This window comes from Melospiza georgiana, chromosome 29 (genome assembly GCF_028018845.1).
Source record: "Melospiza georgiana isolate bMelGeo1 chromosome 29, bMelGeo1.pri, whole genome shotgun sequence".
NCBI lineage: Eukaryota > Metazoa > Chordata > Aves > Passeriformes > Passerellidae > Melospiza > Melospiza georgiana.
The window spans coordinates 4,114,460-4,136,380 of record NC_080458.1 but is presented as its reverse complement, the minus strand read 5'-3'; the positions used below and the strand labels follow the sequence as shown (position 1 = coordinate 4,136,380).

The window sequence follows — 21,921 nt, the reverse complement described above, 5'->3', positions numbered from 1 at the left end:
CCTCAAAACTACTCCAAAAACCATTGCCCCAAATCACCCCCAAAAACACCCCAAAAGACCCCAAATCACCCCAAATCACCCCCAAAACACCCCAACCGCCCCCCAAATGCCCCAAATCCCGCCATGGCCTCCCCCAGGACCCCCAAAGCCCGGCCCCCCCACCTGCGCTGGGAGGGCTGCAGGACCCCCCCCAGTTTCTCCTCGCAGAATCTCCTCATGCTCAGCGCGTTCAGCGCCTGCTCGGGGCTGGGGGCACAAAAGGGGGGTGAGGTTCCCCCAAAGCCCCCCCGGACCCCCAATCCTCCCCCAAACCCCGCACGTTTTCTCCCACAGCCCCAATCCCCCCACGGCCCCTTTACCCCTCCCAGGGCACCGCTCACTCCCCCATGAGCCCTCCCGGGACCCCCGCCCGGCCCCCCCAAACCCCCATTTCCTCCTATAAACCCCCACCAGCCCCCCCCAAAGACCCCCGGCCCCCTCACCTGCCCCACACGTCGCTGTAGTGCAGAAACGCCCCCACGACCACCCCGACCGGGGGCCTTGCTGCCCTGGGGGACGGGACGGGTGAGGACCCCCAGAACCCCCCAGTACCCCCCCATGGCCCCGAGGGCACCCCCGAGTGTCTGCAGAGTCTCCCCAGCACCACCCAGTGCCCCCCGCAGTCCTGAGCGCATCCCAGGGACCCCCAGAGCCCCTCCCTGCCCCCCAAAGCCCCTTCCCAGTGCCTCCCAGTGACCCCCCCAGTGCCCCCCCAGTGCCTCCAGTGCCCTCCACATTCCTGAGCGCATCCCAGGGACCCCCAGAGCCCCCCCCGTGCCCGCTCAGTGTTCCCCCCATTGCCTCCCAGGGACCCCCAGTGCCCCTCCCTGCCTCCCTGCCCCCCAAAGCCCCTTCCCAGTGCCTCCCAGTGACCCCCCCAGTGCCTCCAGTGCCCCCCACATTCCTGAGCGCATCCCAGGGACCCCCAGAGGCCCCCAGTGCCCGCTCAGTGTTTCCCCCGGTGCCTCCCAGGGACCCCCAGTGCCCCTCCCTGCCCCCCAAAGCCCCTTCCCAGTGCCTCCCAGTGACCCCCGCAGTGCCCCCCCAGCACCACCCAGTGCCCCCCACATTCCCGAGCGCATCCCAGGGACCCCCAGCGCCCGCTCAGTGCCCCTCCAGTGTTCCCCCCATTGCCTCCCAGTGCCTCCCCCCCCGCCCCCCAATGCCCCCCAGCGCCCTCCAGTGCTCTCCCCAGTGCCTCCAGTGCCCCCCCAATGCCCCCCCAGTCCCGAGCGCATCCCAGGGACCCCCAGTGTTCCCCCCCAGTGTTCCCCCCCCCAGTGCCCCCCCCGTGCCCCTCGCCGCCCCCCAGCCCCCGCCCCGGCCCCACCTTGCAGAGCAGCACGGCCACGTTGCGGGGGTGCCCCCCCAGACACCCCTCGAGCGCTTTGCAGACGGAGCAGAGCAGCTCCAGGGGGGGGGGCGAGCAGCTCCGGCCACCCGAAATCCAGAACCTGGGGGGGGGGGGGGCTCAGAGCCGGCACCCCGAACCCCCCGGGACACCCCGAACCCACCGGGACACCCCGAACCCACCGGGGGCACCCCGAACCCACCGGGACACCCCGAACCCACCGGGACACCCCGAACACCGCGGGGGGACCTCAAACCCACCGGGGGCACCCCGAAACCACTAGGACACCCCCAAACCCACCGGGACACCCCGAACCCCCCGGGGGCACCCCAAACACCGCGGGACACCCCGAACCCACCGGGAGGCCCCCGAGACCCCAGCTCCACTCCCGGAGACCCCCCAGGGAACCCCCACCTGTCCCCCAACCCCACGGCACCTGCCCCAGGACCCCCCAGCCCCGCAGGACCCCCAGACCCCCCCTCACCTTGGGGTTCAGGCGCGGGAGGTCGCGGCGCTTCTCGGCCAGGTTGAAGATCTGCGGGGGCACCGCGGGCTCGGGGGGAGCTCGGAGCCGCCGGGAGCGCCCCAGAACTGCCCTGGAACCCCCAGATCCCGCCCCCACCACCCCCGGCTCCCCCGTGCCCTATCCCCCCCCCACCCCTCTCGACCCCCCCAGTGCCCCCAGAGCCCACCCAGATGTCCCAGCCGTTGTCCCCCTGCCTCAGCTGCCCCCCCAGCAGCCGCATTTGCTCCAGCTGTTGCCCCAGTAGCCCCAGCTGCCAACCCAGCTGCCCCAGCTGTTGCCCCAGTTACCCCCCAGCAGCCCCAGTTACCCCCCAGCAGCCCCAGTTACCCCCCAGCAGCCCAGTACCCCCCAAGCAGCCTCAGTTACCCCCTAGAAGCCCCAGGTGCCCCCCCAGGTGCCCCCCACCAGCCCCAGGTGCCCCCCAGCAGCCCCAGTTACCCCCCCAAGCAGTCCCAGTACCCCCCAGCAGTCTCAGTTGCCCTCCCAGCAGACGCAGTACCCCCCAGTTGCCCCCCCAAGAGCCCCAGTACCCCCCAAGCAGCCTCAGTTACGCCTCAGAAGCCCAAGGTGCCCCCGCGGTGCCCCCCCGGTGCCCCCCCGGTGCCCCGCAGCAGCCCCAGCTGTCCCCCAAGCACCCCCAGTGCCCCCCCAGTACCCCCCCGGTGCCCCCCCCGGGCTCACGGTGTAGTTGGGGCCGTGCCGCGCCCCCAGCAGTCCCAGCTGTGCCCCAGTACCCCCCAGTGCCCCCCCGGTGCCCCCCCGGTGCCCCCCAGGTGCCCCCCAGGTGCCCCCCCGGTACCCCCCCGGTGCCCCCCCGGTTGCCCCCGCAGCAGCCCCAGCTGTCCCCCAGTACCCCCCCGGTGCCCCCCCGGTGCCCCCCCGGTGCCCCCCGGTGCCCCCCCGCTCACGGTGTAGTTGGGGCCGTGCCGCGCCCCCAGCAGTCCCAGCTGTGCCCCAGTACCCCCCAGTGCCCCCCCAGTACCCCCCGGTACCCCCCCGGTGCCCCCCAGGTGCCCCCCCAGCTGTCCCCCAAGCACCCCCAGTACCCCCCCGGTGCCCCCCGGTGCCCCCCGGTGCCCCCCCCGGGCTCACGGTGTAGTTGGGGCCGTGCCGCGCCCCCAGCAGCCGCGCCAGGTGCCGCAGGTGCCCCCCGGGCCCCCCCTCGCCCCCCGGCAGCGCCACGCTCAGGATCCGCTCGGTGACGAACGCCAGGTCCAGCGGGGGCGGGGGGCGCGGCCTCGGGGCTGGGGGCGCGGGGGGTCCTGGGGGGAGCAGCGGCTCAGGGCGGGGAGGGCACCCCCAGAGCCCCCCGACCCACGGGGGGATCTGACCCTCGGCGCCCCAAATCCCCCCCCAGCACCCCAACCCGCCCCGGGACCCCCAAAACATCTTGGGACCCCCCCCAGATTCCCCGAACCCCCCGAGACCCCTCCCAGCACCCCAAAACCTCTTGGATCGCCCAAAATTCCCCCAGCACCCCAAAACCTCTTGGGATCCCCCCAGATTCTCTCAGACCCCTCCCCCCAGCACCCCAAAGCCTTTTGGGATCGCCCCAAATCCCCCCAGACCCCCCCAGCCCCCAAACCCCGTACCTGGGCAGGGTGCTCCGCTGGGGGGCGCTGTCGAGCGAGGAGCCCTGGAGGGTCCCGGGGGAGCCCCAAAAACGAGGGGGGGGCAAAAGGGGGTCAGGGGGGGTCCCAAAGCACGGGGGGAGCCAAAGGCCGCCCCCAAACACGGGGGGGCAAAGGAGAGGGTCCCCAAAATAGAGAGGGGTCGAGGGAGTCACGGGAGGGTCGGGGGGACCTGGGGTGTCCCCATAACACGGGGAGGGGCAGGGAGGTCCCCAAAACATGAGAGGGGTCGGGAGGGGTCAGGGATGGGTAGGAGGGGGCCAAGGGGGTGTCAGAGGAGTCCCCAAAACACCGCAGGGTCACGGGGATGGCGGGGGTGTGAGAGGTCCGGGGGTCCCCAACTCCTGGGGAGGGTCGGGGGGGCTTGGGAGTCCCGGGGGGGTTGTTGGGGATACAGGGAGGGATTGGGGGTCACGGGGGGGTCAGTGAGTCCGGGGGGTTTGGGGGTTCCGCGGGTTTGGGGGTTCCGCGGGTTTTGGGGATCCGGGGGGGCTTGGGGTTCCCGAGGTTTTGGGGTTCCGGGGGTTTTGGGGTTCCCGAGGTTTTGGGGTTCCGCGGGTCTCGGGGATCGGGGGGTTTTGGGGTTCCGGGGGTCTCGGGGATCCGGGGTCTCGGGGATCCGGGGGTTTTGGGGTTCCGGGAGTTTTGGGGTTCCGGGGTTTTTGGGGTTCCGGGGGATTGGGGGTTCCGGTGTTTTTGGGGGGTCCGGGGTTTTGGGGTTGCGGGGGTCTCGGGGTTCCGGGGGTTTGGGGGTTCCGGGGTCTCGGGGTTCCGGGGTTTTGGGGTTCCGGGGGTCTCGGGGGTCTCACCACGCGCTCGCTGCGCCGCACCGGGGCCGTGTTCCGCCTCTGCGGGGGCACAGCGGGGTCTGGGGGGGCCCGAGCACCGGGCAGGGGGCAGCGCCCTGCCCGGGGGGGGTCCCGAGGGGGATTCGGGGGGTTCAGCGGGAATATCGGGGCGCCGGGGCTGACACGGGTGTTGGGGGCTCCTGCTCGGGGGGCTTGGGGGGGGTTTCGCCCCTTCCGTGGGGTCCCTGATTCTGCCTGGGGAGTTTGGGGGTCCCGAGGGCAGTTCGGGGGGTCCTGCCCGGGGGTGCTTCGGGAGTCCGGGTGGTGTCCGAGGGGTCCGGGGGTCTTGAGGGGGATTTGGGGGGTCTCGGGGGGTCCTGCCCGGAGGCTTTGGGGAGGTCGCCCCCCCCCCCCCCCCACTTACCAGCTCAGGCGGGGGCAGAGGTTGGCACGGTGACGTCACCTGGAGGAGCACACGGGGATTGTCCCAAAGGGGACCCCAGCCCCAAAAGGGCCCCCCCCGCCCTTGAGTGACGCCCCCGCCCCCCGCCGTACCTTGCTCTCGCATCTCTTGTGGGCGGCGATTTTGCAAACTGGAGGGACAACGGCGACATCAGAGACCCCCGGGGACCCCCCAGGACCCCCAGTATCCCCCCCCACCACCCTCCCGCTGCCGCAGCAACCTCCCAGTATCCCCAGTAACCGCCCACGGAACCCCCCAGTGCTCCCAGTGACTCCCCAATGCCCTCCCAGTGCTCCCAGTGACTGCCCAGTGCTCCCAGTGACTGCCCAGTGCCCTCCCAGTGCTCCCAGTGACTCCCCAGTGCCCTCCCAGTGCTCCCAGTGACTGCCCAGTGCCCTCCCAGTAACTGCCCAGTGCCCTCCCAGTGCCCCCAGTAACTGCCCAGTGCCCTCCCAGTGCTCCCAGTGCCCCCCCAGTGCCCCCCGGAACTGCCCAGTGCCCCACTGGCCCCAGTAACCCCCCCCATCCAGCCCCTCGGGGTGTCCCGGGGTGTCCCGGGGGTGTCCCGGGGGTGTCACCTCTGCACACGAGCCCGTGGGGTCCCAGGGGGGTCCCGCAGCCCCCGCAGGGCGCCCCCCGGCGCAGGCTCCGCTCGCGGAACGCGTGGGGGGCGGCTGGGGACGGCCTCGGCTGGGGGGACACGGGGGCGTCACCGCTTGTCCCCCGCGTCCTCCCCGTGCCACCGCCACCACCTCCCGCGTCAATTCCGTGTCACCCCATGACCCTCCCGGATCCCATTTTTGTCCCCCCATGTCCCCCCCGATGTCACCTCTCGTGTCCTCCCCCCTTGTCACCCTCGGTGTCCCTTTTGTGAACCCCCCCGTGTCCCCCCCCGGGTCCCCTCGGTGACCCCCCCGTACACGGCCCCCAGTCCCACCCAGTTCCCATCGTGTCACCTCCGTGTCCCCCCGTGTCGCCCCTGCATAATCCCCGTCCTCCTCCGACCCCTCACGCGTCCCCGGGTGCCACCCCCGTGTCCCCTCGGTGTCACCCGTGTCCCTCCTTCTGTCCCCCATGTTCCCTCCATGACTTCCCACTGACCGCTCCGCGTCTCCTCCGTGTCACCCGCGTCCCCTCCATGGCGCCACACGCGTCCCCGCGTGTGTCCCCACCACGTCCCCCTCTTGTCCCCCCCAATATTCCCCCGTGTCCCCCCCCGTCCTCCCCCGTGTCCTCTCTCGCATCCCGCTCCTGTCCCCCCCACGTCGTCCCTGCGCCACCTCCGTGTCTCCCACGTCCCTTCCGCGAGCCCCTCGTGTCCCACATGTCACTCCCCGTGCCCCCCCACGTCCCCGCTTGTCCCTCCCGGAATTCCCGCTCCCTCCCGTGTCCCCGCTCTCTCTCGCGTCCCCCCCGTGTCGCTCATGTCCCACCCGTGTCCCCCAGTGTCCCCCCCCCCCCGGTGTCGTCCCGCGTGTCCCCCCCGTGTCCCCCCCGGCCCCTCTGGCCGCGGGCCACGGACAGCGCGTCCCGCAGGAAGCGGGGCCGGACCAGCCCAGGAAGCGGCGACCCCGGGGACGACCCCGCCGTTCCCACGGAGGGGGAGGGGCGTGGGAGCGTGTGCGGGGGGGGGGCGTGGGACGGGGAGGGAGGGGCGTCGGAAAAACGGGAAAAAGTGGGGAAAAGTGGGAAAAAGTGGGGAAAAGTGGGAAAAAGTGGGAAAATGGGGGGAAATGGGGGGGAATGGGGGGGAATGGGGGGAAATGGGGGAGAATGGGGGAGAATGGGGGGGAAAGGGAAAGTGGAGGTGAGGGGTGAGCGTGGGAAAATACGGGGAGGGGCGGCGGGGGGAGGGTCGCACTCGAATTTCCCCCCCCCCCGTCCCGAGGTCACCCAGCGTCACGCGTGGGGAGGGGGCGGCTGGAGCGGGGGCGCCACGGGGGGATCCCCCCGCCCCCAGCCCCCCCTTCCCGGCCGAGGGGGTCCCCACCCTCCGCAGGACCCCCCCCCCCCCCCCCCGCTCCTACCGTGTCGGGGCCATCGCGGCGGCCGAGCGCGCGCAGCAGCGTCCCCACGGCCCCCGGGGGGCTTCATGGGGGGCTCCGCGGGGACCTCGGGGGGTCCCGGGCTCTGCCGGGGGCTCTCGGGGCTCCCCGCGGGTCCCGCCAGCGGCTCCGTGGCCGAAGGCGCGCGGGGAGGGGCCGTTTCCGCGAGCCCGGAGCCGCTTCCCGTGCCGGGGGGGGACACGGACACGGGGGGGACACGGGGGGGGACGACACGGGAACGACACGTGTGGCCACGGGGAGGGGACACCGGGAGGGACATGGGGGAGCCGAGGGGGGGACACCGGGAGACACGCAGAGGAGATACCGGGGGGGACACGGGAGGGACACGGGAGGGACACCGGGAGGATCACAGGGGACACAACAGGAGGGACACAGGGGCGACACGCGGGGTGACACCTCCCTCTGCTGACGGTGCCTCAGTTTCCCCCTTCCTCACTTGCAGGATCCCCCAAATTTCCTCCCGAGCCCCCCGGCACCTTCCTAGCGCTGCCCCCGCCCCCTCCTCTTCATCCTCCTCCTCCTCCTCCCGCCGCCCCCCGTTAATCCGCTCCCGCGGGCCCCGGGGACCCCCAAACGCGGGGGGAAAGCGGGGGCTGGACCCGCTCCATGGGGACCCCCAAAGTCAAGGAGGAGGGGGAGGCTGAGACCCCCACAAGGAACCCCCAGGCTGGGCGGGAAAGGGGATCCTCAGCCCCGTGCGACCCCTAAACTCGGGCCAGGGGGTGTTGGTTCGGGGGGGCTCAAGGGACCCCAGAGTGTCGGGCTGGGCTCCCCAGGGGGTGCAGGGACCCCAAACCCCTCCCGGGCGAGGCCCCTGGGGGGGGGGGGGGAGCTCCTTTCAAGGGGAGGAATTGGTGGGCTCCTTTCAAGGGGGGCGTTGGGGTGGGGGTTATTGAAGGAAGAGAGGATTTGGGGTGCAAAGAAGGTTTTGGGGTGCAGGGCCGGTTTCGAGTGCGGGCTGTTGTGCAGGGGGCGTTGGGGTGCAGGGAGGGGAACTGGGGAGGGGCTTTTGGGGGTGCAAGAAGAGGATTCGGGTTGAGGTTTCCGAGGCGCAGCGCGGATTGAGGGGCCGGTTCGGGTCCCCTTGTCCCGGCCCTTGGGGTCCTGCCCCCGCCCCCGTCCCGGCCAGGACAGACCCCCCTTTGTGGGGCTGGAGCCGCCGGGGGGGGGGCGCATTCCAGCGGTGGGGGAGGCGGTTCCAGCATTCCAGCGGTTGGGAAGAGCCGGGAAAGAGGAACGGCCGGGAGGGGATGGGGCGGGCGGCATCCCAGGGCTCGGGGCTGTGCCCGCGCCCCCAATTAATCACCGCTAATTAACGGGGGCGGAGGAGCAATGGAAGGAAGAAAAGAAGGATCGGGATGAAGGTGAAGGAGGAAAAATGAAAAAGGAGAGGAAGAGGATGAAGAAATAGGGATGAGGAGGAAGAAGACGGAAGGAGGAGAAAAGCGAAGGAGGAAGAAGGAAGAACGGGAGGAAGGACAGAGGGAAGAAGGAAGAAGGAAAAAGAAAGAATGAGGAGGAAGAAAATGAGGTGGAAAGAGGAAGTTGAAGGGGAAGTAGGAGATGGAATGATGGAGAGGAGGAATAAATAAGTGGAAGAGGAAAGGGGGGAAGAGCAGGAGAGGATGGAAGGAAGGAGGAGGATGAAGGAGGAGAAAATGCAGGAATAAAGAAGGAATAAAGAAGGAATGAAGAAGGATGAGGAAGGAGGAGGAAAGACGGAATGAGCGGAGAGAAGGATGCAAGAAGGGAAAAGAAAGCCCAGAGAAAGGAACACCAACGTGAGGACAGGAAATTCCCCCTGGGGGGCTCTGGGAACTGCCCCGCTCCCCTCCAAGGCGGGGAGGAGTAGGGCAGAAGGATTTGGGGCCTTTCTGATCTTTTTCAGCTCATTTTATTGGAGAAAACAAACAGCCCCCAGCCTGGGGGAGAACCCCAAAACTCCCCCAGGACCTCCCAAAACCTCTGAGAAGGTTCTTTTTACACATTTTTACAGCCCACCCCAAATCCCAAAATCTCAGAGTATCTTGAGGTTCTGGGGTGGAAATCCAGGTTTTCCTCTGTAAAGGGCAGGGTTTGCATCCCAAAAATTGGGTGGGGGAACTGGGGGGGGACACCTGTGAGCAGGAGGATGATGAAGGTGTCCAGGGGGAAATCAACATTCCAGAGGTGAGGAAAATGGGGGGCAGAGGGGGATCCCAGGAGGGGGGATTGGATGCCTCCCAGTCCCTGTTTTGGAGGGGCTCCAGTGAGGAGGGGGTGGGAGGAAGGCCAGCTCTTCCTCACCCCTTATTCCATGAAAAACACAGGGGGGGGGCTTTTCTTTCAAGAAAACTCTTGGAATTACTCCTCCCGCCCCCTGTGCTGATTTTGGGGTGATTCCCATTCGTTCATGGTGGGTTTTTTTTTTTTTTTTTTGGGATTTAAGAAGCTGTAGCTGAGGGAATTGATGAGTTTTAGGCTTTATTTCCGTCTCGCCTGGATCAAGGTTGGGATTTTTGGGAATCTCCGGAGGTTCCCGTGGCAGCTGAGGAGGAGGAGGAGGGGGAGGAAGCTTTTACTCAGCTCCTTCTTCATCATCACCTTCATCCTCCCCATCCATGGAGAGCGCGGCATATTTGCTGGCATGGCTGAACTGTAGGAAAAACCAGGAAAAATTCCCCAAAATGGGATGTGAGGGGGATAAAACTCCCCAGGGGCTCACACATCCCAAAACCAGAGGGTCACAGCCTCCCAAAACCAAAACTGCTGGGGAGGTTGAGCTGGGAGTGCCAGGGGGTCATTGTGGAAAAAAAATTCCCCAAGGCCCCCCAAAAAATCAGGATTTGCATGGGGTGAAGACCCCCAGGGAGTCATGCACCCCCAAAAGGGGTTTCACACTGCCCAAGGCTGAACTGTGGGCGTGGGCAGAGAGAGGGGGACAGTACAGCAGAAAATTCCCAAAATATCCCAAAAGATGAGGTTTGAGAGGTTGAAGTCCCCTGGGGGTTCCCTCACCCCAAAGAGGGGTCCCAGCCCCTGCTGGTAGCTGGAGGCATGGGGATCAGTTATGGTGAGATTCCCCAAACCCCCCAAACCCGGGATTTGAGGGGGGTCCCCCTGGATCCTTACAGAGGGGGGGTTCTCCTCCAGTTTCTTTGGCTCGTGCTCCTTCCGGGGGTCCCTCCTAAGGAGCAGAGGTCAGAGGTCAATTTCTGGAAAATTCCGTGTGCCCGGGGGGGATCCCCAGTTCCTGAGGGGGTTTCGGGGTGGGGGTCTCACCTCTCAGGGTCCCCCATTCCTGCAGGGCCACGGCTGCAGCTCCGGCCCTTGGAGCTGCTCTCCCGACCCCCTTCAGGCTTCAGCTCCTCTGCTGGGAAAGGGTGGGGGGGTCACAGCCCCCAAACTCCCTGAGCCCCCCAGCAAGGCCTCAACATCCCTGGAACCCCCCCAACCCCCTTTAAACCCCCCCCAAAAATGCCTCAACCCTCCCAGATCCCGATAACAACCTCCCCTAAAATTCCCCAAACACCTTCTGAGCTCCACAAGTGCTCCCAAGACTTCCTCAAATCCCCAAAACCAACCCTGAGCCTTCCCAATCCCCTCCTCCCATTCTCACCTCTCCTCTGGGGGGTCCTGGGGGCGCCCCCATCATCTCCAGGGGGGGTGGGGCCAGAGGGGCCCCCACTGGGGAGACAGAAAAGGGGGGAGAGGCATCAGGGGGGGGGGTCCCTGGAATGGCCCCATTCCAGGGACATGGAGGAATGTTGGGATAGGGCCTGGGAATGTTGGGGTGGAGCACAGGAACATCCCCGAGCCACAGAAAGTTGGGATTGGGCACAAGAATGCTGGGATGGAGCCCAGGAAGGTTGGGATGAACAGAAGAGCCTCCATGGGCTGCAGGAGTGTTGGGGCACGGTAATATTGGGATGTGTGGCAGGAGCATCCCTGGGCCACAGGAATGTTGGGATGTGCCAGTGACTCCATGGAATGGGCCACAGGAACACTGGGATGGTGCACAGGAACATCTCCGTGATACAGGGATGTTGGGATGGGCCTTAGAAAGGTTGGGATAGGCAGCAGAAATGTTGAGATGCACTACAGGATCATCCCTGGGAATGTCAGGGTCCCCTACTCCCAGCCCTTGGGGTCCTCCACTAGGGAAAAGCAGGGAGCCATGGAATGCTGTGGGCTGGAAAAGCACCCCCCAGGCCACTCCTTCCCGGGACACTCACCTGGTTGGGGAGGCTTGCTCCGAGTCAGAGCTCTGGGAATTGCCGGGGGGGTTCTGGCTGCTCCGCTTCATCCAGGCGTTCTCCTTGGGAGGCGGCGCCGGCATCACCTTCGGCTTCTCCTCCCGGGACTTGGGGGGCGGTGAGGGCGGCTCCTCCTCTTTTCCTAGGGGCTCATTTTCCAGGGATTTCTCGCTCTCCCTCCTCCGTGTGGCTGGGGGGACACAAAGCTGTGTGGCAGCTGCTGGCTGCCCCGGGCCGGGCGCCGCGGCCGCCCCGGAGCCCGACTCACTCCGGCCGGTGGGGCCGGAGCCCGTGGACGTTCCCGGGGGTCCCGCGGGGCCGCTCTGGGAGGATTCGCTGCCTGTCCGGGATCGCTCCTGGTTCTCCTCGCTTCGCCAGCTTGGATGCCTGCGACAGGGTGGAAACAGGATCAGGGGACCGGGAAAGGGCTGCCCCACCCCACCTTTCCCATAGGATGAACATCATCCGACCCGAACCACTTCCAAGGATCATTGCCACCCATCCCGCTTTTCCATGGGGACCATTCCCTGTCCTGCCCATCTCTCTGTGGGGATCAGCCCCGAATTTCCTGAGGGATCATTCCCCGCCCATTCCCCGCTTTCCCAAGAAACCATTCCATATCCCCTCCCCTTTTGGGTGGGATCATTCTTTGTCCATCCCATCACTACCAAGCGATCATTCCTTACCCATCCCATGTTTCCCAAATGACAACTCCCAGCCCTTCCCACCTTTCCCAAATGACCATCCCATTCCCTCTTTCCCAAGGCACCATTCCCACCTTTCCCGGGGCCGTCTGTCAATCCTCTTGTCGTCCTCCAGCTGCCGCTGGAGCTTTTCCTGCTCCTTCTGGAGCCGCTCCTCCACCTCCCGCTCCCGAGCCGCTGTATCCACAGGCTTGGCCCCCCCGAAGATGGAAGCAGCCCGGCTGGACTGGGCAGCGGGAGCTGCTGAAGTTTCCTCTTCCTTGGGAGCACTCCGGGGCTTCAGGTTGAGCTTCGGTCTCTGGGTGGGACCTGGGAACGAGCCGGGAGATCATGGTGGGCATTGATCCCACCTGCAGCAGTGCTGGGACTGACAGCACAATCCCTGTCCCATCCTGCCATTCCCAAGGAATCATCCCCTTCCCCAGCCCACCCTTCCCAAGGGATCATTCCCACTCTCTCACTTTTTCATGGGAGCATTTCCATCCTAACCCACCTTTCTTGAGGGACCATTCCTGTACCATCCTGCCTTTCTCAAGAGACCCTTCTCCCCCCATGCCATCCTTTCCAAGGGATCATTCCCATCATACCCCACCATTCCTAAGGGACCATTCCCTATTGCTCCCACCTTTCCCACAGGATCATTCCCACCATATCTCACCTTTCCCAAGGGATGACTTCCTATTGCTCCCACCTTTCCCACAGGATCATTCCCACCATATCTCACCTTTCCCAAGGGATGACTTCCTATTGCTCTCATCTTTCCCACGGGATCATTCCCATCATAACTCACCATTACCAAGGGACCATTCCCTATTGCTCCCACCTTTTCCACGGGATCATTCCCATCATATCTCACCATTCCCAAGGGACCACTCCCTATTGCTCCCACCTTTCCCACAGGATCATTCCCATCATATCCAACCTTTCCCAAGGGACCATTCCCTATTGCTCCCACCTTTTCCACGGGATCATTCCCATCATACCGCACCATTCCTAAGGGACCACTCCCTATTGCTCCCACCTTTTCCACGGGATCATTCCCATCATATCCAACCTTTCCCAAGGGACCACTCCCTATTGCTCCCACCTTTTCCACGGGATCATTCCCATCACATCCCACCATTCCTAAGGGACCACTCCCTATTGTTCCCACCTTTTCCACGGGATCATTGCCATCATACCCAACCATTCCCAAAGGAACAGCTCTAGTCCCACCCCACCTCTGTCCTCACGGCGGAAGTCATCCCGGCCGTAATCATCCCGGGAATTCCACCGATCCATCCGGTCATCCCGCCGGTCATAGCGATCCTCATAGCCGCGGTAGTCATCGTCCCGGCGGTACCCGCTTCCAAAGGCTCTCCGGCCGCTGCCTATTCGGGAATCATAGCCTGGCGAAGGAGACAGATCATCTGAGAGTCACTAGGGATAATGCAGCCCACATTCCCAGTGACAACAGTTTGGGAATTTGGGGGATTCCCAGTTACTCGCTGGCCATGGTGGGGGGTCTTGCTCCCACTCTCTGCCCGTGAAAACCCTTGGGAATTCCCACCTCGGTCGTAATCCCTGCTGCGGTCGTCGTAGCGATCCCGGCTCCCAAAACCACGATCCATGTCCCGCCGTGGCCCGTCCCGATACCGGTCATCGTAGCGATCACGATATCCTGGAAGCAGGATGGGGTTTTACTGGGATAGGCACAGATTCCACGAGAAAGGAGGAAAATCCCAATACTGCTCCATATGGGAAAGGAGGAGGCCCCATTCATCCTTACAAACTGGGAATGAGCTCAGGTGGGAATGAAGAGTTTTGGGAATGAATGAGCTTGGAGTTGGAATGAGAGCTGAGAACAAATGAGCTCCAAATGGGGAATGAACAAGCTCAGGGTGGGAATGAGCTCAGGTGGTTCCTAATCTCAGGCTGAGCAGCGTCAGGTGCCCCTAGATCTTGGTACACAGGGGAAGGAGGGAGTGCCTGGAATGCTGGGCCCGTTCCCTTCACTCACTGTCCCCGAATCCATCGTCGCCCCGGCGCGGGGGGTAGTCGTCGAAGGCGTCGGGAGCAGCCGGACGCGCGCGCCAGTCGCTCTCGAACCGCTCTGAGTCCCGGAAGCGATCCCGGTCTCTGCCGAAGCAGCGATCATCCCGGTCTGCCAGGAGCCAGGGACACGGACAGGGACAAGGAGAGGCAAAAGGAGTGGGAAAGGGAATCAAGATTAAAAGGGAAGGAAGGAAACAGGGCAGGGTCAGGGCTGGGCCCTTGGCCACTCTCCCTGAATCCCTACCCTGCCTGATCCATGTCTTCAGCTGGACGCTCACCTTTATCCTGAGCTTGATCTGCCACATCCACTCGTATCCTTCTGTTTCCTAAAGACTGGGAACAACAGTGGGAAGTGAGTGCTGGGCTGGGAATTCCCTCCCCATATCCCACCTGACCCTCCCCTCTTCCAGCTGGAAGCCATTTGCCCTTTTCCCACCACTCCAGGCCCGTGTCCAAACCCTTCTCCAGGTCCGTGGAGCCCCTTTAGGCCCCAGGACGTGCTCTTGGAAGCTGGGATTGGACTCACCTCTTCATTGAGGCTCAGGGCCTGGAACAGGGAATCAATATCCTCGAACTCCGCGTATCCGAAACCTTTCAACCTCTCGGGGTTGGTGGGTTCCCGCGGGAGCCGCACGGCGCTGATCTGCCAAGGGAGGGAAGGCAGAGGGAAGCTCACCTCAGGATCTTGGCTTCCAAAGGGGAATGTGCTAGGGTGGCAGGATCTGGGATGGAGCAACTCATGGGTATCGAGGGATTGAGGGGGTTCCTCGTGCATGAGGAGGAAGACAGGGGTCCCGCCCTAAACACTGCAGAACTTTCCAACATTTTTGGATTGAGGGACTGGGAAGAGAATCCCAGCTCTGGCAGCTGAACTGGGAACAATGGGAAGGGCTGGGTATGCTCTGCAGGCTCCTCCGTGGGCTCAGGGAAGCAGGAGCCATCTCAAAGCTCATCCCAGAGGAAAACCAGCCCTGGATGTGTCCCGCACAAGTTCCACGTGGACACTGGGTAGCCCACAACCTCCTTTCCCTAGATTCTGGCTCCCAAAGTATGGGAGCTCCTTGCTTATTCCTGATCGGAGCCCTGGGAAATGTCAGGAGCCACATTCCTTAATGACATCTTAGGGGGTCATGGGCTCCCCAAAGCATCCCTTGGATTTTCCTGGGATGGATTTCCTGATGGGAAACCTCTTGCAAAGCCAAGATCGTGCTTGGACCAAAGGAGAATCCACAACACATGCATGGAATTATATTTAAAGGATGACAAATGCCAAGAAATAGAGAAAAGGAATGAGGAAGGCCAAGGTCAGATGTGGAGCTGGAGAGGGAAAAGCAGGATAGGTTCCAATGGGAATAAACTTTGTTTTTCCCAATTTGTGGTTTTCAACACCTCTGTGCAATCCATGAGCTTCCTGATGCTGTCTTCTTTCCACCTGGGAGCAAACCAGCTGCCCTACCCTGCCCCACCCCTCCACCCGATTCCACAGGGAAATTCCCCCACTGGAGGCTCCTCAATCCCACTGGATGAGTGGGAATGGCTGATCCATGGCTGGGGAATCAAGGGATTCTCTCAGGATCAACCTACAGACACCCACATCCCAGGGAAACACCCCATGGCGATGGAATACGGGTGCCCGGTAGAGGGAGGGCAGCGTTTCTGCCCTCTGGAACGTCACTCACATTAAGTCCTCGAAAGAAATCCTTAATGGACTCTTCGGTGACATCGTAGGGCAGGTTTCCCAGGAATGCCGTGTACGGAGGGGATTTGGGGAGGCGGCTTCTGTCGATGTTGGGCTCGCGGGCGGCGCGCGGCGCCGTGGGAAGGATGGAGCGGTCGATCGGAGGCGCCCGGTAAACGTCGTCGTCATTGCTGTGCCACGTGGTGGAGACTGCGGGGAAAGCCGGGGTGTGGGCACAGGCACGCAGCCAGAGCCAGCGGCAGCCGACCGCGGCCACCCGGGGCCACCCCGAGCTGGCCAGGGCAGCTGGAGGCAGCAATCACCCCACAGCCCACCCCGACAGAGGCAGCTGGAAGCAACCGCGGGCAGTGGGAAAAAACCGGAGTCATCCAGAGGCACCCGGAGGCAACTGCGGGCAGGACAGGGAAATCCACGGAAATGTGCCCCGAGGCCACCCAGAGCACCCGAGGCAGGGACAGGCAATCCCATGAGTGGCTTTCCAGGATTCATTCCAGCCTGGCTCAGTGGGAAGCTCTGGTGAATCCAGTCCCCAAAACCTCAATATCCCACTGCCGCTCCCCCACTGGGCTGCACACTGAGTCTCATCCCTAAGGAAAACTTGCATGGCTCTCCCAGCTTCATTATTCCCCAGAAACCGAACAGCCAGCGGATTTTTCCAGTTATGGATGCCACTGGCAGCTAGGAATGCCAATCCTGGAGCCTTCCAATCTGGAAGGCAGGAATTATGTTCCAGGAGCTGGGAATGACAGTCTGGAAGCTGGGAATGCCAACCTCAGAGCTCAGAATGGTGCCCAGGGATTGAGAATGCTGTTCCAGCTCTGGGAATACTGCTTCTAGGACTGGGAATGCCAATCCCAGAGCTGAAAATGCCACTCTGGGGATTAAAAATGCTATCCTGGCTCCAGAAATACTGCTCTGGGGGCTGGGAATGTAAATCCCAGAGGTGGGAATGCCATCCTGGCTCCAGGAATACCATTCTCATCCTGGCTCTGGGGATGCCATCCTGGCTCTGGGGATGCTGCTCTGGGGGCTGAGAATGCCAACCCCAGAGCTGGGAATGCCATCCTGGCACTGGGGGCTGTGAATGCCATCCTGGCACCAGGGGCTGAGAATGCCAACCCCAGAGCTGGGAATGCCATCCTGGCTCCAGGAATGCCATATCCTGGCACTGGGGGCTGTGAATGCCAACCCCAGAGCTGAGAATGCCATCCTGGCACTAGGGGCTGGGAATGCCAACCCCAGAGCTGGGAATGCCATCCTGGCACTAGGGGCTGGGAATGCCAACCCCAGAGCTGGGAATGCCATCCTGGCTCCAGGAATGCCAATCCTGGCTCTGGGAGCTGGGAATGCCATCCTGGCACCAGGAATGCCATCCTGGCACTGGGGGCTGTGAATGCCAGCCCCAGAGCTGGGAATGCCATCCTGGCACTGGGGGCTGTGAATGCCAGCCCCAGAGCTGGGAATGCTGTCCTGGCTGCAGGAATGCCGTCCTGGCACCAGGGGCTGTGAATGCCAGCCCCAGAGCTGGGATGGCACCGGGGGCTGTGAATGCCAGCCCCAGAGCTGTGAATGCCAGCCCCAGAGCTGTGAATGCCAGCCCCAGAGCTGGGAATGCCATCAGGCTCCAGGAAGGCCACGCTCACCTTCCAGGTCGTCGGTCTCGTCGGCCCAGCTCACAGGTTTGGGGATGTAGGTGGGGCCCCCCCCGCCCCCCCCATCCTCGGCCAGGAAATCCGTCAGCGTCAGCGTCTTCCCCTTCTTTGGCTTCTTCTTCGCTGCCGCTGCGGGAGCGAGCGGAGACACGGATCAGAGCGGGAACCCGAGGGGGCACGGGGAATGAGCAGGGAAAGGGTGGGAATGGGAGTGGGAATGGGAATGGAAAGGGTGGGAATGACAGTGGGAATGGAAAGGGTGGGAATGACAGTGGGAATGAGCAGGGAAAGGGCGGGAATGGGAGTGGGAATGAGCAGGGAAAGGGTGGGAATGACAGTGGGAATGAGCAGGGAAAGGGCGGGAATGGGAGTGGGAATGGGAATGGAAAGGGTGGGAATGACAGTGGGAATGGAAAGGGTGGGAATGACAGTGGGAATGGAAAGGGTGGGAATGACAGTGGGAATGGCAGGACAGAGAGGGAATGAGAATGGAATCAGAGTGGGAACGGGAGCAGAAATGTGTGGGAATGGGAGCTGGGGCAGGAGGGAATGAGAGCAGGAATGGGTCAGAAAAAGAGTGGGAATAGGAGGGAAGGAGAGTGGGAATAGGGGGAATGAGAGCAGGGACAGGAACAGAGGGGGCAGAGGGGACAGGGGACACTGGGGTGGGACACAGGACACTGGAAAAATGGGACTGGGGACAGCAGGGTGGGACATGGGGCACAGAGATGGGAAACGGGACACGAGGAGCTGACATGGAACGTGAGGCGCCAGGATGTGGGACACGAGACACTGGGATGGGACTGGGGACACTGGGATGGGACTGGGGACACCAGAATGGGACTGGGGACACTGGGATGGGACTGGGGACACCAGAATGGGACATGGGACACTGGGATGGGACTGGGGACACTGGGATGGGACTGGGGACACCAGAATGGGACTGGGGACACTGGAATGGGACTGGGGACACTGGGATGGGACTGGGGACACCAGAATGGGACACGAGACACTGGGATGGGACTGGGGACACCAGAATGGGACATGGGACACTGGAATGGGACTGAGGACACCAGAATGGGACATGGGACACTGGGATGGGACACAAGGAGCTGACATGGAACACGAGGCACCAGGATATAGGACACGAGACAATGGGATGGGACAGAAGACACAGGGTTGGGACACGAGGCCTCGGGATGGAGCACAAGGTGACAGGATGGGACATGGGACATTGGGATGGGACTGGGGACACCAGAATGGGACATGGGGACACTGGAATGGGACTGGGGACACCAGAATGGGACAGGGGGACACTGGGATGGAATGGGAGGAGCTGGGATGGGACAGGAGCCACTGGGAAGGGACATGAGACAGGACAGCAGGAGCCAGGAGGAAACAGTAGAGGAGGACATGGAGCACCAGGATGGGACAGGAGGAGCTGGGATGGGACACAAGGTGACAGATGGGGACATGGGATGATGAGGATGGGATGGGATGAGCTGGAACAGGACAGGAGCCACTGGGATGGGACATGAGGTGCCAGGAGGGGACACGAAATGGGACAAAAGGCAGCAGGATGAGATAGGAAGTGCTAGGATGGAACACAGAGCACCAGGATGGGACAGCAGCCACTGGGAGGGGACAGGAGGTGTCAGGATAGGACACAAGGAGTTGAGAGAGGACAGAAGCCACCAGGATGTGACAGCAGCCAGTGGGATGGGACACAAATGGGACATGAGGTACTGAGAAGGGACAGAAGGCACTGGGAGGGGACACAGGATGGGACACAGGCACTTGCATGGAATGTGGCACCGAGAGACATGAGGGGCTGGGATGGGCCGTGAGAGCATCAGGGTGGGACAGGAGCCACCAGGACGGGACAGAAGGAACCAGGAACGGATGTAGGGCACCAGGATGGGATATGAGGAACTGGGATGGGACAGGAGGCAGCACAGGAGGAGCCAAGAGGGGACAGAAGTGACAGGATAGAACACAAGATGGGACATGGGATGGGATATGAGGAGCTGGACATGAGACACCAGAATTGGACAGGAGCCACGGGGAGGGACATACAAGGGGCCAGGAGCCACCCCTCAGCCCCCTTAATTTGTTATTCCCACTGGAAACATTGTCCCCATCCCACTCCCTGTGGGGACACACCCAGGCACAAGCTGTGACACTCCTGGAAAACCGGGGCATTTCCTGGAAGGTGGCTTTGGATTCACAATTCCCTCCCTCTGGGAGGAACTGCTGCCCTCATGTGGCTCTGCCGCTGGATCTGGGACCTTTCCTGGCAAAAATTGCTGCATTTGCCAGGAAAAATCCCTCTGGGTGGAGCCAGGGGGGCTGGAGCCCCAGAGAAATGGTGGAGTCACCTCGTTCCCCCATCAGGTTTTGGGGAGGTCAAGAGGGGTCCCAGGGGAAGCAAAACTGATGGGTTTCAAGGACATGAAAGGGAAAGGCTTGGAAAAACATTCCCCTCTTTTTTTTTAAAGGAGAGATCATGAATTTTTGGATGGCCAGAGCTTCTAGTCAGATATCCCTGACCAGAGATAATAATAATTAATGAATCAACCAAAGGGCTTTAACGAGGATAAAAAGGATGGAGGTCGGATTGCTCATAGAATGGCCTGGAAATGTGTTATTCCATGGCAATCCAGCATGGAGAGCACCACCAGCAGCAGTGTATCCCCAAGGGAACTGGGAGAGGGCGGTGGTGTGTTAGACCCCGGGATGGCTTCATCTTCTCCCAGTCCATCATTCCCTCCCCACTGTGGATTTCAGGGAAGTGTGGGGCCGTCCCTGGACTCCTGCGGGAATCCCAGCCTGGGATGCAGGAGCGGCTCAGAGCTGCCCCAGGGTGACCGGACCTCGCGCAGGGAACCAGCCCGGGACAGGGCTGGCAATGCGGGCAGCACCTGAGGCCCAGGGAAGCCGGGACAGGGACGGATCCAGGCGGGGTGGGGGCACCTTCCAACCCCCCGAGCTCACCCCGGTACCGGGACCCACCTCCCGCTCCAAGCAGAGCCGGGGATCCCGGGAGATGCTGCGGGATTGGGAACGGAGGGGAGAGCCGGGCTGGAACTGGGGGGTGTCCGGTGCGCCCCCCCACGCCGGGACCGACCCCTGGAGGGGCTGGGAGGGGTCACATCCTGCCCCGCCTCCCCGTAACTGACCCCAAGGAGCCTCAAGGGCACGGCGGGCCCGGGAAGGGGGTCCCGGTGAAGCCCCTGCGGGCAAATAGACGGGGGGGGGAGCCTGATCCCGCCGCTCCGCCCGAACTCCCGGTACCGGGGCCCCTCCGACCCCCCCGTTCGCGGCCACGTGGGCGCGTCGCCCCCTCCCCCCCTTCCGCGCGCACGCGCCGGGCCGCGCCCGGCGCGCGCACGTCAATCACCGGCCGGGCGCACGCACGTCAATCACCGGCCGGGCGCGCGCGCCCCCGCCAATGGGAGACGGGGGGGGTGTTAGGGGGGCCCGGCGCGCGCGCGTCAATCACAGGCCGCGCGCGCACCCCCGCCAATGGGAAGCGGCGGGAGGGGGGGGGAAGGGCGCGCGCCCGCCCTGAGGGGACGCGGCGGAGGAGGAAGGGGGGGGGGGGTTCGGTTTTCCCGCCGCTTCCCCCGCTTTTCCCGCCACCGCCTCCTCCCCACCACCATCTCCGGAAGCGGCGGTGCTCGGAGCAGCCCCGCGGCCGCCATCGGTGCCGCCATCAGTGCCCGCGGAGCTCCACGCGGGCCGGCGGGGCCCGGGCCCGCGGCGCAGCGCTCACCTGGGGCCGCCATGTTGGGACGAGGCAGAGAAGGCAAAGGACCCGGATGGCGGCGTCACGTGACCACGAGCGTCGCGCCCTGTCAGGGGGCGGGGCAAAGTCCGGGGGCGTGGTCTGGTCTGGGGGCGGGGCTTGGGGCTGGCTCGTTCTGAGGGGGAGGGGCCGGAGGGGGAGAGACCCCCGGAACTCCCGGCACTGACACCCCCGGGCACCGGCACTGGCACCCCCGGGCACCGGCACTGACACCCCCGGGCACCGGCACTGACACCCCCGGCACCGGCACTGACACCCCTGGGCACCGGCACTGACACCCCCGGGCACCGGCACTGACACCCCCGGGCACCGGCACTGACACCCCCGGAACTCCCGGCACTGACACCCCCGGGCACCGGCACTGGCACCCCCGGGCACCGGCACTGACACCCCCGGAACTCCCGGCACTGACACCCCCGGGCACCGGCACTGACACCCCCGGGACCTCCGGCACTGACACCCCCGGGCACCGGCACTGACACCCCCGGGCACCGGCACTGACAGCCCCGGGCACCGGCACTGACACCCCCGGGCACCGGCACTGACACCCCCGGAACTCCCGGCACTGACACCCCCCGGCACCGGCACTGACAGCCCCGGCACCGGCCGACACCCCCGGGCACCGGCACTGACAGCCCCGGGCACCGGCACTGACACCCCCGGAACTCCCGGCACTGACACCCCCGGGCACCGGCACTGACACCCCCGGGCACCGGCACTGACAGCCCCGGAACTCCCGGCACTGACAGCCCCGGAACTCCCGGCACTGACAGCCCCGGGCACCGGCACTGACACCCCCGGGCACCGGCACTGACAGCCCCGGCACCGGCACTGACACCCCCGGGCACCGGCACTGACACCCCCGGGCACCGGCACTGACACCCCCGGGCACCGGCACTGACACCCCCGGAACTCCCGGCACTGA

At 64.3% G+C, this 21,921-nt stretch overlaps 3 protein-coding genes across 5 annotated transcripts in view; all 3 read right to left on the bottom strand.

Annotated features, from left to right (window-relative positions):
- LOC131094408 (tensin-2-like) overlaps positions 1 to 7,123 on the bottom strand; it is a 15,780-nt gene extending 8,657 nt beyond the window's left edge. The window contains 14 exon segments of the mRNA XM_058042000.1: positions 163 to 246; positions 483 to 548; positions 1,335 to 1,459; positions 1,461 to 1,493; positions 1,875 to 1,925; positions 3,009 to 3,143; positions 3,145 to 3,178; positions 3,509 to 3,552; positions 4,357 to 4,395; positions 4,760 to 4,798; positions 4,891 to 4,928; positions 5,377 to 5,495; positions 6,839 to 6,886; positions 6,933 to 7,123. Of these exon segments, the coding sequence (XP_057897983.1) occupies positions 163 to 246; positions 483 to 548; positions 1,335 to 1,459; positions 1,461 to 1,493; positions 1,875 to 1,925; positions 3,009 to 3,143; positions 3,145 to 3,178; positions 3,509 to 3,552; positions 4,357 to 4,395; positions 4,760 to 4,798; positions 4,891 to 4,928; positions 5,377 to 5,495; positions 6,839 to 6,886; positions 6,933 to 7,123 (1,046 nt within the window).
- A 2,187-nt stretch (positions 7,124 to 9,310) lies between these two features.
- EIF4B (eukaryotic translation initiation factor 4B) lies at positions 9,311 to 21,016 on the bottom strand. 2 transcript variants are annotated; one of them, XM_058042004.1, is made up of 15 exons: positions 20,964 to 21,016; positions 17,180 to 17,317; positions 15,517 to 15,725; positions 14,364 to 14,480; positions 14,116 to 14,170; positions 13,803 to 13,946; positions 13,353 to 13,463; positions 13,024 to 13,191; positions 11,878 to 12,112; positions 11,368 to 11,486; positions 11,079 to 11,289; positions 10,463 to 10,530; positions 10,126 to 10,216; positions 9,976 to 10,030; positions 9,311 to 9,499 (listed from the first exon to the last, which is right to left on the bottom strand). In XM_058042004.1, the coding sequence occupies exons 1-15, from the start codon at positions 20,974 to 20,976 to the stop codon at positions 9,422 to 9,424; spliced, it is 1,812 nt and encodes a 603-aa protein (XP_057897987.1). In that variant the 5' UTR covers positions 20,977 to 21,016; the 3' UTR covers positions 9,311 to 9,421. The 2 variants fall into 2 exon arrangements, with proteins under 2 accessions (XP_057897987.1, XP_057897988.1); XM_058042005.1 differs by having other exon boundaries at positions 10,126 to 10,213.
- LOC131094414 (uncharacterized) lies at positions 17,634 to 20,300 on the bottom strand. 2 transcript variants are annotated; one of them, XM_058042009.1, is made up of 2 exons: positions 18,422 to 20,300; positions 17,634 to 18,280 (listed from the first exon to the last, which is right to left on the bottom strand). In XM_058042009.1, exons 1-2 carry the CDS (start codon positions 19,195 to 19,197, stop codon positions 17,755 to 17,757), a joined length of 1,302 nt encoding a protein of 433 aa, XP_057897992.1. In that variant the 5' UTR covers positions 19,198 to 20,300; the 3' UTR covers positions 17,634 to 17,754. The 2 variants fall into 2 exon arrangements, with proteins under 2 accessions (XP_057897992.1, XP_057897991.1); XM_058042008.1 differs by having other exon boundaries at positions 17,634 to 18,463; positions 18,506 to 20,300.
- Positions 21,017 to 21,921: the final 905 nt, after the last annotated feature.